The sequence below is a fragment of the Callionymus lyra genome, chromosome 10 (assembly GCF_982586985.1).
Source record: "Callionymus lyra chromosome 10, fCalLyr1.hap1.1, whole genome shotgun sequence".
In the NCBI taxonomy this organism is placed as follows: Eukaryota; Metazoa; Chordata; class Actinopteri; order Syngnathiformes; family Callionymidae; genus Callionymus; species Callionymus lyra.
The window spans coordinates 25,566,386-25,583,025 of record NC_141827.1 but is presented as its reverse complement, the minus strand read 5'-3'; the positions used below and the strand labels follow the sequence as shown (position 1 = coordinate 25,583,025).

Genomic DNA, 16,640 nt, shown 5'->3' with positions numbered 1-16,640 from the left:
GCAGCAGTAAAGTAAACGGTACACTGACCGATGACTTGTCAATATGTTTAACACACTTTTCATTAGCTCAACTGAATAATTGACAAGGCATCTTCACAAAGAGGCACTTGCAAAACCAATTACTCATATGATAAATCAATCCATTAGACAGGGAATAGTGCCAACGTCATGGAAGATTGCCAGAGTTACCCCAATATACAAGAGTGGTGACAAAACAAAACCAGAGAACTATCGTCCAATAAGTATTTTTCCCATTATTTCAAAATTCCATCCAATGCAGTTTGGGTTTGGGGAGCATCACTCCACAGAGACAGCCACTTGTTATTTTCTAGAAAATGTGAAACATCTACTAGACCAGGGTGGTTTCGTGAGTGCTGTGTTCCTTGACCTGAAGCGAGCATTTGACACAATTAACCATAAGGTGTAAAGGTGTGTCCCACTGGCTCTAAGACTCCAAAACAGTCTGTATGTTTTTCTCTCGGCAGCCAGTAGATGGTGAACAACCATCTGTGCTGGTCAATGGTGAGAGATCAGATGTGGTGGAACAATTTAAATATCTTGGTGTTAAGAAAATTCAGCATATAACTATAATATAACTACTTTAATCTGTCCAATTTTAAACATGTTAGATCTTACTACAGAGTCGGCAAAGATCTATATGGATGCCATGTTATTCAGCCACATAAACTACTGTTATACAACTTGGTGTCATACATCAGAGAATATCCTGAAGCCATTAAATTCTCATCAAGAGAACATTAAAAATCCTGGACAAAAAGCCTCTTCAGTATCATTAATGTAACATTTTAAGTTAGTATAACATCTTGGGATTTAATAATTATCAGATATTCATGTATGCTTGCCTCATTTTTATAGTTTTAAATAAACTTGCTCCCCCTCCCTTTGGATTTTATAAGTAAAAAAATAATAGCGGTCGAGTTAACACCAGAGCACTGACCAGAGGGGTCTATCAGAGACACACAGTTATGGAACAGGCTACCAGCCCTTTTCAGGATTTAAAATTGCACTAAAAAAATGGCGGAAAACTAACCAGACACGCAATCACGCTAGATTACTTACCTTTCTTTTTTTTCTCCTTTTCTCTTTGAATCCAAAGTTTTCAAAATCTTAACCAACATGTAACGCGTCTATGGTCTGTGTCTATGGTTTACCTGTAATGTATAATGTCTTGTATTTATGTACTCTTCTGTATCATCTAACCTGCCTTAGGACAACGGATGAAAATAGCTATTGTGAAAGCTCCGGCATATTTACGTGTTGATGAATATGCATTGTCCCAATTCAAATAAATAAATAAATGTGAATAAATGTTATTAAACTTGTTTGATGCAAAAATCATAGTGTACAATTTATATCAAATCCTACTGAAAAAAAGAGCCTTATTTCTTTCCTAGTCTTCATTTTGGCCGTCGGTTGACTCACCTCTGCAGCCTGAGTCTCCTGGTGAAGCAGAGTCAGCCCAGTGAGGTCTTCCAAGAATGAATGTGATGAATTAAAAACCTTGGCAAGGAAATCGAAACCTTCTTTTTCGTAGTTATCCAGGACCTGAAAGAAACAAGAAACATACCGTGAAGAAAATATCAGGTGAAAAGCGAAGGTTTTTTCCGGATAAGAAATAAAATAATCCCGCACTTGTATAACTGACGCTAAAAAAATATATATAACTAGTCTTTTTCTATGTCTATTTGCAGGGAGAGGTACTTTGGTCCACCAGAAAATTCAATAAAATGATGAATTCTATAAGATATGAATATACTGCCACCTCAAAAATTCCCATGGTGTTTAGAACTGTCAATAAAAGTTTCAGATTCTGAAATTAAGTAAAATATTCACCGAAAATGCAAATGAACAAAGACACTAAAGGCAAAAATTGTCAAATCCTCCCTGACATTTATTTCATCAATGTATTTCTGCTCATGTTTAGCACCAGCATATCAATGAGATCAATGGGGAGGAACTTCTCAAAAACAGACAATAGGCTCAACAAAGAAAGCCGTGCGGCTCTTGCCAATTATTGGAAATGTTTTTTGATGAAAGGAAGTCATTTGTATTTTTAACAATAGTTTCTTAAATATTTTCTTCTGTTTGTTTTATTTTATTATTTTCCTTACAGACAGGCTGACAACAAGCACATTAGTCCGATTGTGAAACTCTCTTCAATTCTTCACATCCACCATATTTACCGTTATTGGAAGTCTTTATACAAGTGTAAATATAAGCTTTTTTCAACACTGGCAGCTTTAAGGTCATTATGTCAACATGAACATATTGGTTTTGAACATTCAGCAGGCCACATAAAATGACTTGGCGGGCCAGATTTGTCTGAACCACAATTCTGCATTAGTTGACCTTAAGTTAAAAATCTGCAAGGACCCGAGCTTAAAAAAATGTCGTTCTTAACTGAAGCTTTGCAACACATCGTTAAATTTTTTCCCAGCACAAGAAAAGCACACAGAGGCACTAACCTAAGAACTACCTTTTCAAGCAGAGTGAACTGCGTGAACCTTCTACCATCACCCATAATTGCTCCTCGGCAGGTGTAGTGTTACTCCATGCAGACAACAACAACACCCTGTGCTGCACCTGACAGTCCTGGCGTCTCTTCTGAGAGCCAGACGCACGTTATAAAAATGTTTTCGACATACACTACGTTGAGTCTCACTGTGCTTCTGTTGGCCTCTTTATTCTGAGGACTTCTAATGAATCAGCACACTGTCGGAATGTAAAAGGAATTCTCAACCAGCTGTTCAGACGTCTGCGGTGAAATCAAACAAACCATTCAGGAAGTATAGAATGGTGGACACTTTAACGTCACTGTCAATAAAATAAAGACGGGGGGGAAAAGACAGGAGCGGCGGAAACTATTGAAGCTCTCAAGGAGCTTCTATAAACTCAGTAGACAGTATGTTTTGACTTCCACAGAGAGTCATCAACATCTGGATCGGAGAACGCAATCCGTCCTGCAACTTCCTGCCGCAATGGGCCACATGGGTCTATAGATTAAACATTTTGAGTCATGGCGTTCGAGTGTGTTTACGCTCCCCGTGGACATGTGTAGAGCGAGACCACATGCCCAGAAAGTCAATTACAAACTGCATTAAGTGAAAATAAAGCAAAAGTGAGTCAACTAATGACAGTTTTTGTGATGATATGTCGTTATATTGGGAGCATGTAGTGTAACGTAGCGCTTGCTCATTTGATCTTGTTGGTCAGTGGTGAAGCTATGGTCCGACACTAACCGTAGACCGTGAGTCAACAACTGCTGATGACTCAGTGACTGAGACTTTTTTTAAGGTGTGATGTAAAAGTACTTTAATTATTTATTTATTTAGGAGGGGCAAGAAGTAGATTTGATAGACTTTATTAACCCCTCTGATGATCGTGTTTGGTAAATTAGAAATATTTACCCCCAAAAAACATTTAAACAAATTTTAACAACTAGTAACTAGTAATTAATTATTTTTTCATGGTATAAAATAGAAATTGTTCTGAGAGTTTCCTACAGGATTATTTACCATGACCTCATAAGGGACAGATATATTCAGTTAAGGGGCAACATGAGGGTTGGATTTTGCTCAGGTCTAATTTAAGGTTACACAAAAAGTAAAAAAGAAAAAGTACAATGAGGCCAAAAGCCAAAGTTACTATTACCCATTTGCTTCTGTTTATTGTGTTTAAAGTCGTGGTAGCACCGTTTTAACCCTGGGCCACGTCATCTGCAGTTGACCCTCCTCTTCATGGTTTTATTGGCTTTCTGCCGCAGGAAGAGTTAAAAAACACACGCATATTGTGGAGAAAAAAAGCCCCAACACTACAGGATCCCCTCCAGCCTAGACAGGGGCTGAATTGTTTTGTTTCCATAGTGACTTGGCAGCACACAGCTGACTGCAGCACACAGAATGACACGCACTCACTCGCCTGTTCGCTCACATAGCACGTAGACGCACCGTAGACAAAAAAAAAAAGGCACAAACACATTTCGCAGTGATGGATGGACGGAGGGACACAGGCGGTTGTCGGGTTACCGGAGGGGAACATTAGAGACCGTACGACAAGAAGAAAATGGCCAGAGGAGTCCAGAACACAAACAGGAGGAGGAGAAAATGTGTGCCTGAGATTAACTGAATCAAAACATTCACCGATTCATAACCTCGATCCTCCGCCTTGGCGGCGTATCGTCTTCCAAAACTCGTGTTATTGGTTGTTTGACATTGCACAGGTCCACCCGATCCCTCTGCAGCACAAATGAACTCTCTGTTCCATCCCAATAATGTCAGCAGACACATGACACCCTGAGGTGGGCTGCTAAGGTTTTGAGGAGCCATGTAGGTGGAGAAACTTTAAACTTTTAGTGTACCTCTACCCCCCCTCCTTCCCTTCCTCCCCTTGTTCTGCCTCCAGCCTCCCCCCCCTCTGGGTTCTTCACATGAGAGTGATAGATCTGCAGCTTTATGACCTCTCCATACACACAAAGACGGCTTTGAGACCAGAGGCTGAAAAAGAGAGTGAACCAGCCTCTACTCATCGCAACACCCCTCACTTCCGCCCATTCTACCCACCCCCCCTTCCCTTTAAAAAAAAAAAAAACATTTCCCTCTTTAATTTAAACCCATCCATGTAACCCAGATCAAGATGCTACTAATCACAAGGCCACTTTGTTTCCTGATTGGGCAGTTGGCTACGGGTTGAGAGAAAAAAAAGAAAAAAAAAGCTTAAAAGACAGAAAGGCAGTGTCTCCCACCACAATTGGCTGATTTTTAGATCCGTCGTACTTTCCAACAACCCATCTTCCAGTCGGTACACACACAACAAACACACACTCGGGACAGCCACTGAAATCAACAAGCAACTGCTGCCTGATTGAAACCATATGGTTCTGGGTCTTAAGGTGACTTAAACAATCGAAAACTGTTAAGTTTTAATAATAATTTATAGTGTGTGTAAGCTTGTCAAGAATTACAGAAAGAAAAAAAAACATCACAACACAACAAGGTTAATAATCCTAAAAATAATTGTTTATAAAGCTCTATATTAACTTACACTTGATGAGCAGGCGGTACATTTGTCAAATGCAAGACTGGCAGGGAGGACGTTGTCGAACCGTGAGAGGAAACCTCGAATCTGTGGAAGAAAGTAAACACAACACACAAGATTATTAGACATATTAAACATGTAATGCGACTCTTTGTATGCCTACCATATATCTAATAAACCACCATGTCGTGTGACACGTGAAGTTTTACATGAAAGCAAACCAAACTAGTGCATAGGAGCAGATTAATAATATTTAATTAATGAAATGTATGCCTGTAGCGCCCTCTGGTGACTGTTTTTGACATATATTCGGTAAAAGTTACACATTGTTACAGAGGGAATTATAAATAAGGTAATATTCTTAATATTAATACGTTTTTTTTTATATTCTGACTGTACTTAAATAGATGGATAAACTGTATTAATCCCTCTGGTGATGTCCTTTGTGAGCTAAACATATAAAATACATAATTCAAAGCATTTTCTGTTTGATGTCTGTTTGTGCTGTGAAAGGTGTCTTCAATAAAAAGTATTATTATAATTACTATTTCTATTATCGGGGAAGGTTCATAGTCAATTTCAATGTCTATTTCTCTTTCCTTTTTATAATATGGTTAAAAAATATGCGTTTCAATTGTTGTATTCATATTTATACGCATGAAGCATTGAAATATAATTAGTGGGAGTAATTCATTTAATCATTTTGATAAAATTATTTATTATTAAGTTAAAATGTTAATATTTATGCTTTATGAGGAAGACCCATTTTCCAACAGAGAAAGCGAGTTTATTAAATATTTCTTTGATGTTTTATGTTGCATTATAATAAATATATCTGTATTAGGTTAGTTCAGCTTAACTGATCACATGACTGGAATATTAACTTGAAAAGAATGTTCACAACTTCCTCAGGTGTTGCAACAACATCCCATGTAGGTGTGTTTAACTATTGTTAGTGAGAACATTTGATTACATTCATTTCACAAACAATGAGGCGGTCATGTCTGTCTTCAAAGAGAGTTCAGGAACCAAAAAGATGTTCCTGCATTGGCAAATCCCCTGACGGCAAATTAACAAGCGAAAAGGTTGAGAGGATGAGTCAGACAGATTGAGAGGCGAGTGGGCGAGTGGGACGGTACATAAGTGGAAAAGTGACAGCGAGTGGAACAACTGCAGCCTGAGTCACCCAGTGAAGAAGTGGCGATCTGTGTCTGTGTGAAGAAATCAATTCAGTAACGACTTTAGATGACACGTCGTGTTTACATGAATTATGACAATCTTTTCAACCTTCCAGACAGATGGCTCCACGGCAGTGAACTACAAGGAGTGTTGCAATTATATCAAACTTTTGTGTAAACAAAAATGAAACTGGTAGTAGAAGGGCACCATCAGTTGCAAAGACGGGATGATTTGAACACATTCACTCAGCTCTGTGAAACCACTTTTGTATTAATTAGAGAAGGACTTCAGAGACACGAGACGGAAATGCCATGAGCAACAGTGGAGTTGAGGAAATAGCGACACAGATTGATGGCGTGATGAATGCTGATGGTGATGCAAATGCAGAAGGTGAGAAAATTAAATGATTTGAAAGCATTAGATTAGTGAAAGGCTACCGTCTGGAATCGCTCCACAGCCTCCATATGTGCTAATATTAAGGATTCAATGCATGAATCCTAAAATATAGACATTTATTTTTATTCTTATTGTTGCTCTATTAAACTTCTATACAGAAGGTTACTTCTTCAGATCCATTGCAGCAGAGAACCAAACGTTTTATTTAAGTTAAATAAGGGTTTCAGACAAAACTCTTGCCTAGTTATGATCACATAATGATCAGTCTTCTCAGTACGAGAACATCTGAATGATTGTACAATTCAATTCATCATAGCATCATGAAAGAGCTTCAAAGGATATATGGAACGTGTGAAAAAAAAAATCACTAAATGCACGAAGCTGTATCTATGAGTTCACTGAGATGGAGTGAGACAAAGCCAGCAGTGTTTAGAAGTGATGGTCTGATGAAGCAGTGTCATTATTTTCAGAGTCCACTAGATGGCGGTCTCTGCACTATTCTCCTTTGTTTTGAACAACTGTTCTAATGAAACATATTTAAACTAATGGCGCCACCTACTGTCCTCTAAACAACATGACACTGCTTCATGAAGCTTCATCAGACCATCACTAGTTTAGAGCACAAGCTAGAGAGTGATTGAGTTAGAAAGAGAATTCGGAAAGGGAAGAAACTGAATTGTAAGATTATTTTTTAAATTGTTTTTTTACTATTGAGGCAGAGATTTTTTAGCAAACACACAATAGTCATGAAAAGCTTCTTGTTTTCAGATCCAAAGTAGATTTTCCAACAGCCCTATGTTTTGGTTGACGCAGTGATGAAGTCATGTTAACGCTTGAGGACACTAAACGTGTGGGCACAACTGCAGTGATCTCCTGTCACACCACTTATTTCAATCTCTCCTCGCTAAGGCAAGCAAACTCTAAAATGAAGGTAATAGTAATAATCCTTTATTTTACTGATGGTTACTTGTATGTGAATACTCTGGTTATTGTTTGGATGATTGTGCAAGAAGATAAGTGTAGACAACAGCAGCGGTAAAAATACAATTTGAAAATGTCAGAAATTGAAGTTTCGTTTGACGCTCACAAACACAAACTGTCTGACCTGATGTGGCACCAGGCCCAGAGATGTCGGAGGTTCATTCATTCTGTCGTCACTGCTACTTGCCACCGCGTAGCCCCTGAATGAAAAACTCCACTTATTATACATATACATTTAAATGACAAAACAATGTAAATTAAGCATAAAAAAAATAAATCACCACTCTAAACACATGAGCAAAAAGGAATACAACAGCACAATCTCTTACCCTTCACTGTGCTGCAGGATGGACACCATCATTTCAACAGCCAGAGCTCCAGCAATCATGGCCAAACCAGGTCTGCTTACAGTGCACTGCTGATCTAGAGTTCGATCTCTGGTGGACTAGAGTAGAAACAGTTGAGCGTTAGTTGTGTAAAGATCAAATCCCCTTTCTTATTATAACACCATTTAATTCACTATCGATTTCATAGATAAATATCAGTTGCATTAACCTTAAACAAGCTATTGTGTTTAGACATCAAACCTGTTTCTATTGCGTTTCTATCTGTTACTTAGCATATCGCTATATCTGACATCCATGTGCAATAAGGGTTTTCTGGTACGAGAAAACAAATCAATCCACAGGCAATCAATGTTTCCCTGAAAACATCTAAAGTTCTAACAGCGTCGCTAATCAAACTGAGTGATGTTTCCTTACATCTCCTGGAGCTACCACGTCGTTGCAGAAGTAGCAGCCGAGCTTGTGCCCTGGAATGTTGGAGAACAGAGAGGACCGGGCAGATGTTGGTGCAGATCCTGCCGGTGTTGAGGAGGACGAGGAGGCTGAAGAACAGGAGGTGGATGTGTCGCCCCCTGCAGCGGCATTTGGAGCGGTGCTGGACTTCTTCAGGCCGTGCCGCATCACCACAAAGGTGTCGAACCCAAGGGCAGCGTTCACGACCAGCTGGAGTGAAAAGCAACGAGTGTTTAACAATGAAAAAATGACAAGTGACTTAAAGTACTCTTTACTTTTGACGAGTACATTTTTTTTTTAAAGTCATGCCAATATTTTATTATTCATATTTATCAAGATACTATAAGATGGTCGTTTTATTCATGCCAATATTTTGTTATTCATATTTTAAAAAGTATAAGATGATTGTTGTAAATGTTGTGTCTTTTAGTTTTTCTTTTTATACAAGTATTTGCAAAATTATATATATATATATATATATATATATATATATATATACTATAAAACACTTTTTTCTGTGAATGTGCTTTCAACATTTAAAAACACTACAGTTTTTATATTTTTCCAATGCAGACATGTAGAAGTCAATCTCACGATGTTGAAAGGTAAACTAACTATTCTAGCAAGTGACAACTATGACTTAAAGTACTATTTTTATTCTTTGTGCAGCAACTATTGAAAACAGTTTTTGTTTAGACCAAAATCATTTATAAGTCATATTTTAATATTTATTCAAATAGCATAAGATGGTTGTTGCTTATATTTATTTTCCTTTTAAAAGCATTTGCAAAAAATAACAATAACATATATTCTTTATGTCCACTGGATACATTTTTTTTTAATTTCATTGATATTAATAATGGATTATTTTTAAATATATATTTTATATCAAATGTTACAAATTATCATCGTTGTCCATACAATGCAGGCATGTTATATTATATCTAAACTTTAACAACGAGTTTCATATATAAATGTATGGAATGATAAATGTGGAAACGGCCACCAGGATGTGACTCTCAGCTCTGCTCGTCCTCCTTCCCAGGTTACCTTTCTCTTGCTGGCAGCGATGACCGTAGGAAGCCAGCGGCTTTCCCTGGTGTCCATTAGCAGGAACACCACATCGTGTTCACAAATGAGCTTCTCGAGCTGCTGGACGTCCCTCTGGGCCTGAGTCAGGGTGGCTTGAGAGAAGTTCACCGGGTGGCCGGGCATCGGAATGCTCATATTGAAACCGTTTGCGTTCTAGAAAACAAAGACAATTTTAGCGGTTTTACTCGTGCACTCATGTAATCACAGAATTGTGGGTATTTAAACCCGGTTTTGCCTCATCCAGGTTTTCATGAGAATTTTCAAATACAAGGATATTCTATCTTAATTTGTAAACCAACATGAATCATTTTAACACGCTCTTTGTAAATCAGAGCAGTCGTCCTCAATCACTTAGAGATTATAGAATTCATCCGGGATAGCAAATCTAATATAATTGCTGTGTGGGTCATGATAAATCAGAGTGGAATTGATAAACAGGTTGACAGTTTGTGGGCTCTTATGCCAATTCATTGTTGCTACATGCAAAAAAAAAAAAAAACACAAGTTGATTTAGGTAAACGCCCCAGTGGAATGTAAATTGAAGGTTAACAATTTTAAAAAGTTTATTAATATTAATTAATTAAATGACATTTATAGCACATGCTTGTTCCCGACATCAATAAAAGGGTTTGATATGCACATCTAGAAAATTGGAAAACCATCTGAAAGCAGAGAGTCCAGGCTTGGATCGAAAGCTAGATAAGATTCTAAGCATAATAACTAAAGCAATAACTCCTTAAAGTTTATCAGATAAAAAAAAAACGTATAAAAACGGTTTCCGAAGCCCTGTCTGGTGTGGTCACCAATAAAAGGACGTTAAATAACCGCACGCAGCCACATTGCTGGGTTCAATGAGAGGGAATGATAAGTGGAGATAAATACGAATTTAGGAAATTTTTTTTAATCAAACAAAAATATTTTCTAAATTGATGGAGGGCAAGCTGGGGAGCGTTGTTTTACTCAAAACCATTAACCTCGGCTGCTCCATCCTACCTCATTCTAGAAGAAAATCACCAGGTTACAAATTGTCAGTCAATTGAAGTAAAAATGTGTTCATATGGACATAGTGGTTCAAAATTAAATAAATCACATCAGTAAAGTGTTATTACACACAAGGATGGAGAAGCAGTAACTCATAGTACGTTTGAAAAACGTTTTCAATGTCCTTACTTTCAATTAAAAAATAAATAAATAACCGCTGGGGCGTCTGTTTAAGTCAAATTATTAACGTCCAGTTTATTCTGCAATAGTAATAAGTTGATAAATAAAAAACTTTTAATGGCAATTTTCAGGAACTTGCAAAAGACACAACTGTCTCACATATACTAAATTATACACACCTTTCAGTTAATTAAACCTTAGAGCTTCTGCTAAAACATTTAGCGATACACACTTGGCACATGATAAATGAGAATGTCAGCCATTTAATAATGAAGATGATTCAGCAGAAGTAAGAGTTGGAGTGTGAAAATCAGTCATACGTCATTTCACAGAGTAGATTACATCTGGAAAAAAGTGTTAACTGAGCACATCTTGTATAAAAAGTGGCTATATACATAAAATACATTTTACCCTTCTTGATAACATTTTAGAATAGGGAACACATTAACTATGAATAAGATACTTCATTCATATGTGTATTAAGAAAAAAATAACTAATTAACCATTTAAGCTACTACTAACAAACCTTGTTCATTGTGACTATATTCTACCATTAATAGCATTATATTAAGGAGCCTAACAACACATTAATTACTGATTATTAGCAGAAAATAAAGAAGACATTAAAGATCAAAAGCTTCTCTCTTTTCCCCCCCATGTCAAGTGTAAAATATTTTTGACGTTCTGTATTTACAATTACAAAGACTTATTATTGAGTAATTAAAATGCCAATAATACTTCTATAGTTGTGTTTTTTTCCTTGAATACAGACATTATTACATCACATTATTACATTTTGAGCACATTCTTCCACAGAAAAAGTATGCACTTTCCAAGTTTCCCTGAGACATTTCTGAGTATTTAAAAGATGACCTTGTGCAATTGTGTTTTCATAAAAACAGGTAGTGATGGTCTGATGAAGCCTCAAGAAGCAGTGTCATAATTTTAAGAGCCCACTAAATGGTGGTCTCTGCACTATATTCCTTTGTTCTGAACAACTTTTCTAATGAAACGCATCATTTTCAAACTGATGGCTCCACCTACTGACCTCTAAACACCATGAAGCTTCATCAGACCATCACTAAAAACAGGTGAGGACTATCTCTGTCAGATAAATGTAAAAACTGTAGTCTACGGGATAAGTCCAGCGGATAAACTATCTTTTGTTTCATCTTGTTCTTATTTTTGTTTTTATGAATAATCGTCTGTATTGCTGTGTCTAATTGGAAAAACAATTTAGTTTTTCAATAAAGTTCTACCTAACCTAACCTATATTTGACCGACAAGAGTTATAGCACGGGTGAAATGTCACTTGATGGATGATTATCTCTGGTGATTTTTTTGACAACTACTCACTTTAAAATATTCAAAAAGTCAGTGCTGAGTGCCGCTGAAATGTCATGTAAATGACATCGATGCTTTTCAGTCGGACAACGACATTGACCAAAGGCAACTGGAGAAGATGAGGCAGAATACAGATCCGTTTCACAGTCCGCTCTGAAACTTCATCTGAATTAATGATTCAAGTTATTGATTTACATAAGCTCGTCGACAGGGATGAAAACACTCTCCGACTGAGGATAAAGTTAGTCAACAGCACTTGAATCACTCCAAGGGTTCAAATTGAGTTAAATTGTCAGCAACCCCGGACAGAAAGACAAAAAGGATGAATCACAAATGAAAGCCCTTCGACACATTGTATCAGAAATGTATATGCATTAGCACGATATGGCTAATTACATCAATCTATTCTGTCTCGAGCCGTCTTAGCCAACACGACTGTCCTCACAGGAACTCACCATTGTTTGTTCTCTAATGGAAGAAAAACATCGGAGAGAAATTGCCTTTTAATTTAGATGTGAATATTAAAAGCACAAAGTCCGTTTTTATCTATCTAGCTATGCATATATCTATCTATCCATATATCTATGCATCTTTCTATCCATCTATGCATCTATCTATGTATCTATATATGCATCTATCTATATACTGTATATATGCATCTATCCATCTATCTATGCATCCATCTATCTATCTATGCATCCATCTATCTATATACTGTATATATGCATCTATCTATCTATCTATGCATCCATCTATCTGTCTATGCATCCATCCATCTATATATATATGCATCTATCCATCTATATACAGCTATGTTCAGAATAATAGCAGTCCAAGATGACTAACCAGATAAATCACTGTTTTTGGTATAAAACATAATAATAAATGGAAAATAATTTACCAGCAGGTGTAGTAAAGTCAGAGGAACCAACAGACCCAACTTTAATGATATGTCATATTTAATACTACTGGGTCTGTGTAATTGACTAATTAAGTAAAAGGGGTGTGTTCAAAAAAATAGCAGTGTGGAGTTCAATCAGTGAGATCATTCATTATGTGAAAGAAACTGGTTTCAATCAGGTGGCCCTTATTCAAGGATGAAGCCAGCACATGTTGTGCATGCAATTCTCTGTGAAAAATGTTGAAAGATGGCTCGTGCCAAACGTTGTTCAGAAGAAATGTGTGCTTTGATTAAAAAGTTGATTGGAGAGGGGAAAACGTATAAAAAAATTGCAGGAAATTATCGGCTGCTCAGCTAAAATGATCTCCAATGCTTTCAAATGGAAAGACAAACCAGAGAGACGTGAAAGAAAACGTAAGACTACCATTCGAATGGACCGAAGGATAGTCAGAATGGCAAAGACTAAGCCAAGGGTCTGCTCCAGGGAGATCAGAGACGGTCTGAAGGTACCTGTGAGTGCTGTGACAATGAGAATACGCTAATGTGAGGCTCATCTACCAGTAAGAAGGCTCCGCAAAGTCCCACTGTTGCAAAAAAGACATGTGCTGAAGAGGATTGCATTTGCCAAACACCATGTCGACTGGCCTCTGGAGAAATGGAGAAACATTTTGTGGACTGATGAAAGTAAGATTGTTCTTTTTGGATCCAAGGGCCGCAGTTTGCCAGACGACCCCCAAACACTGAATACAAGCCAGAGCACACTCTGAAGACCGTGAAGCATGGTGGTGCAAGCATCATGATATCGGGCTGTTTCTCTTACCATGGTGTCTGGCCTTTATATCGCATACCAGGGATCATGGATCAATTTGGATACATCATAATACTTGAGGAGGTCATGCTGCCTTATGCCGAATGGGAAATGCCCCTGAAATGGGTGTTTCAACAGGACAATGACCCCAAACATACAAGTAAGCGAGCCAAATCTTGGTTCCAGACCAACAAAATTGAAGTTATGGAGTGGCCAGCCCAATCCCCAGACCTTAATCCAATTGAGCACTTGTGGTGTGACATAAAATTTGCTGTTTCTGAGTCAAAACCCAAAAATGCAGAGGAATTGTGGAAGGTTGTCCAATCTTCCTGGGCTGGCATACCTGTTCAGAGGTGCCAGAGGTTGGTTGACACCATGCAGCACAGATGTGCAGCAGTTATCAAAAACGGTGGTTAATCAACCAAATATTAGTTAACTAATTGTCAGGATTGCTAAATGTTAATATTTTTTCAGTTTATTTAGTAAATATTTGAGTTTGTAATGAGAAATCCCGACACTGCTATTTTTTTGAACACAGAAATATCACCTTTTCTTTCATATTCTGCAAAGTAAATAAATATTGATACTTTTTTCTTTATGATTTGTTGTGCAATACCATGTGCAGTGTTCCTAATGAAAGAAAATAAAAAAATATAAGGATTTTGAGCTTTATTCACTTTTTAAAAAACACTGCTATTATTTTGAACATAGCTGTATATATGCATCTATCTATCTATGCATCTATGTATCTATGTATCTATGCATCTATCTATGCATCCATCTATCTATGCATCCATCTATCTATTCATCTATCTAGCCATGCATCTATCCATCTTTGCATCTATCTATCTATCTATCTTTGCATCTATCTATCTATCTATCTATGCATCTATCTATCTATCTATCTATGCATCTATCTATCTATCTATCTATGCATCTATCTATCTATCTATCTATGCATCCATCTATGCATCCATCTATGCATCTATCTATGCATCCATCTATGCATCTATCTATGCATCCATCTATGCATCCATCTATGCATCCATCTATGCATCCATCTATGCATCCATCTATGCATCCATCTATGCATCCATCTATGCATCCATCTATGCATCCATCTATGCATCCATCTATGCATCCATCTATGCATCTATCTATGCATCTATCTATGCATCTATCTATGCATCTATCTATGCATCTATCTATGCATCTATCTATGCATCTATCTATGCATCTATCTATGCATCTATGCATCTATGCATCTATCAATGCATCCATCTATCCATCTATCTAATAAACTTCATCATCTACATAAAATCACTCAGTGATTCAATTAATGTGCATTCAGTTCAATTTTTTTTTTAAGTTGATCACAAGAGTATGTATTTTATATTTTTGCTTACCACACCCGGGAATATTTTCACCAGACGGTCCACAGCCGCTAAAGCTTTGGACTTCCCTCCTCCGAGACAGTCTTCAAACTCGTAAAGCGGCTGCCGGACTGGATTAGAGTATGAGATTTTCGCGTTGTCGACAAAAGTGATGTGTCTCACGCCCCAGCCCTGCAAACAGACAAAGTATATCTTATAGAACACAACACATGAAAACGACTCAAAGAAATGTTGTTTATGGTGTGTAACCCTTGTGTTATCTTAGGGTCAAGGTGACCCGAAGACCCGAAAACAAATGTGTTTGTGGTATCCCAGAACACATGTCCGCACCAGTGCGGTGGTGGTCGTTCATCTTGACCCAGAGACAACACAAGGGATAAACAAATTGCTGTTTGTGGGCTCAAGGGGACCAAAAGATATTCATGAAAATTAAAATAGGTCCAATTTCAATGGAAATTACCTACATGTTAGAAAATGATGATTTTCACAATGATCAGCTCCTTTCTAAAGCAGTAAATCCACTTTCTGCCATCTCTTTTCATTTATGTTTGTCATTTATATTCAAGAGATTTTCTATTCATGCCCTTTTCTTCAGACGATTGCCAAAGCAAACCTACATATCTAACTTACTGGGGCAACATCACACATTTCAGCTAGTCTGGTATGTTTTAATGACGAGGCATTTGTTAGAGGGCCGCACAGACGGGAAATAAACTATTTATTTGATTTCTGTTGTATTGATTTATACTTTTTAAAATAGACCAGATTTCCTTGTTTCAGTCACGATTACTAAAAAAGTCTGTAGGCTAGTAAAATTCTGGAAAACAAAATCTCTTAAAGCGCAACTAAAACTCTCTTTTGCTGGTCAGTAAGACGTTAACAGAGCAGTTGTCTCAAAACATTCAGTTTTATTTTCACGTATAAATAGCAAACTAAAACATTTATAAAAGCATTTATGTTTATGCAAGATAAAGGTAAAGCTCCCAGCCAACTTTTCTCTTGGCTAAGTGTAAAGTGCGCCTAAATGTAAACGTATTTATACAAAATTTATATTCAGAGATATTTATATTATATTGTGCTCTCATGCTGTTATCTTGCTGTAACACTGAATAATTTGGCTTCAGGCTTGCAGCCTGGAATACCAATAAATAATTAAAGAAAAGCATCATAACAAATTAACACAATGTTGATCAAACCAACATAATTATATTCAAGCAAGCTATACAATTATACACTGAATCTCAAATTGGTTAATGGGTAGAGGCTAGGGAGGAAAGAGGTGAAATTGAGGACAGGAGGAAAGTGGAAAGTTATGTTCCACATCAGCATGGACAAAAACTGTGGATTGTGACATGGACTGTGACGGATGGGGCGATCTTACCATTAGGGTCCTGGCAACGTTACATCCGAGAGTGCCAGCTCCCAGTAGAAGACATTTGGTATTAACCACCTTCTCCAAATCCAGGGACGGAACAAGTCTCCATCGCATCAGTTTCAGGTTGAGATCCACGGATGACTCTGCAAGCCTGCAG

The 16,640-nt window shown here is 37.3% G+C and overlaps 1 protein-coding gene across 1 annotated transcript in view; it reads right to left on the bottom strand.

Annotated features, from left to right (window-relative positions):
• atg7 (ATG7 autophagy related 7 homolog (S. cerevisiae)) overlaps positions 1-16,640 on the bottom strand; it is a 50,609-nt gene that overhangs the window by 24,428 nt on the left and 9,541 nt on the right. The window contains exons 11-18 of the mRNA XM_087800986.1: positions 16,490-16,634; positions 15,121-15,279; positions 9,459-9,653; positions 8,373-8,618; positions 7,941-8,056; positions 7,736-7,811; positions 5,062-5,142; positions 1,444-1,566 (exon numbers count right to left, since the gene is read on the bottom strand). Of these exons, the coding sequence (XP_087657112.1) occupies positions 1,444-1,566; positions 5,062-5,142; positions 7,736-7,811; positions 7,941-8,056; positions 8,373-8,618; positions 9,459-9,653; positions 15,121-15,279; positions 16,490-16,634 (1,141 nt within the window). The remainder of the gene's footprint in view (positions 1-1,443; positions 1,567-5,061; positions 5,143-7,735; positions 7,812-7,940; positions 8,057-8,372; positions 8,619-9,458; positions 9,654-15,120; positions 15,280-16,489; positions 16,635-16,640) is intronic.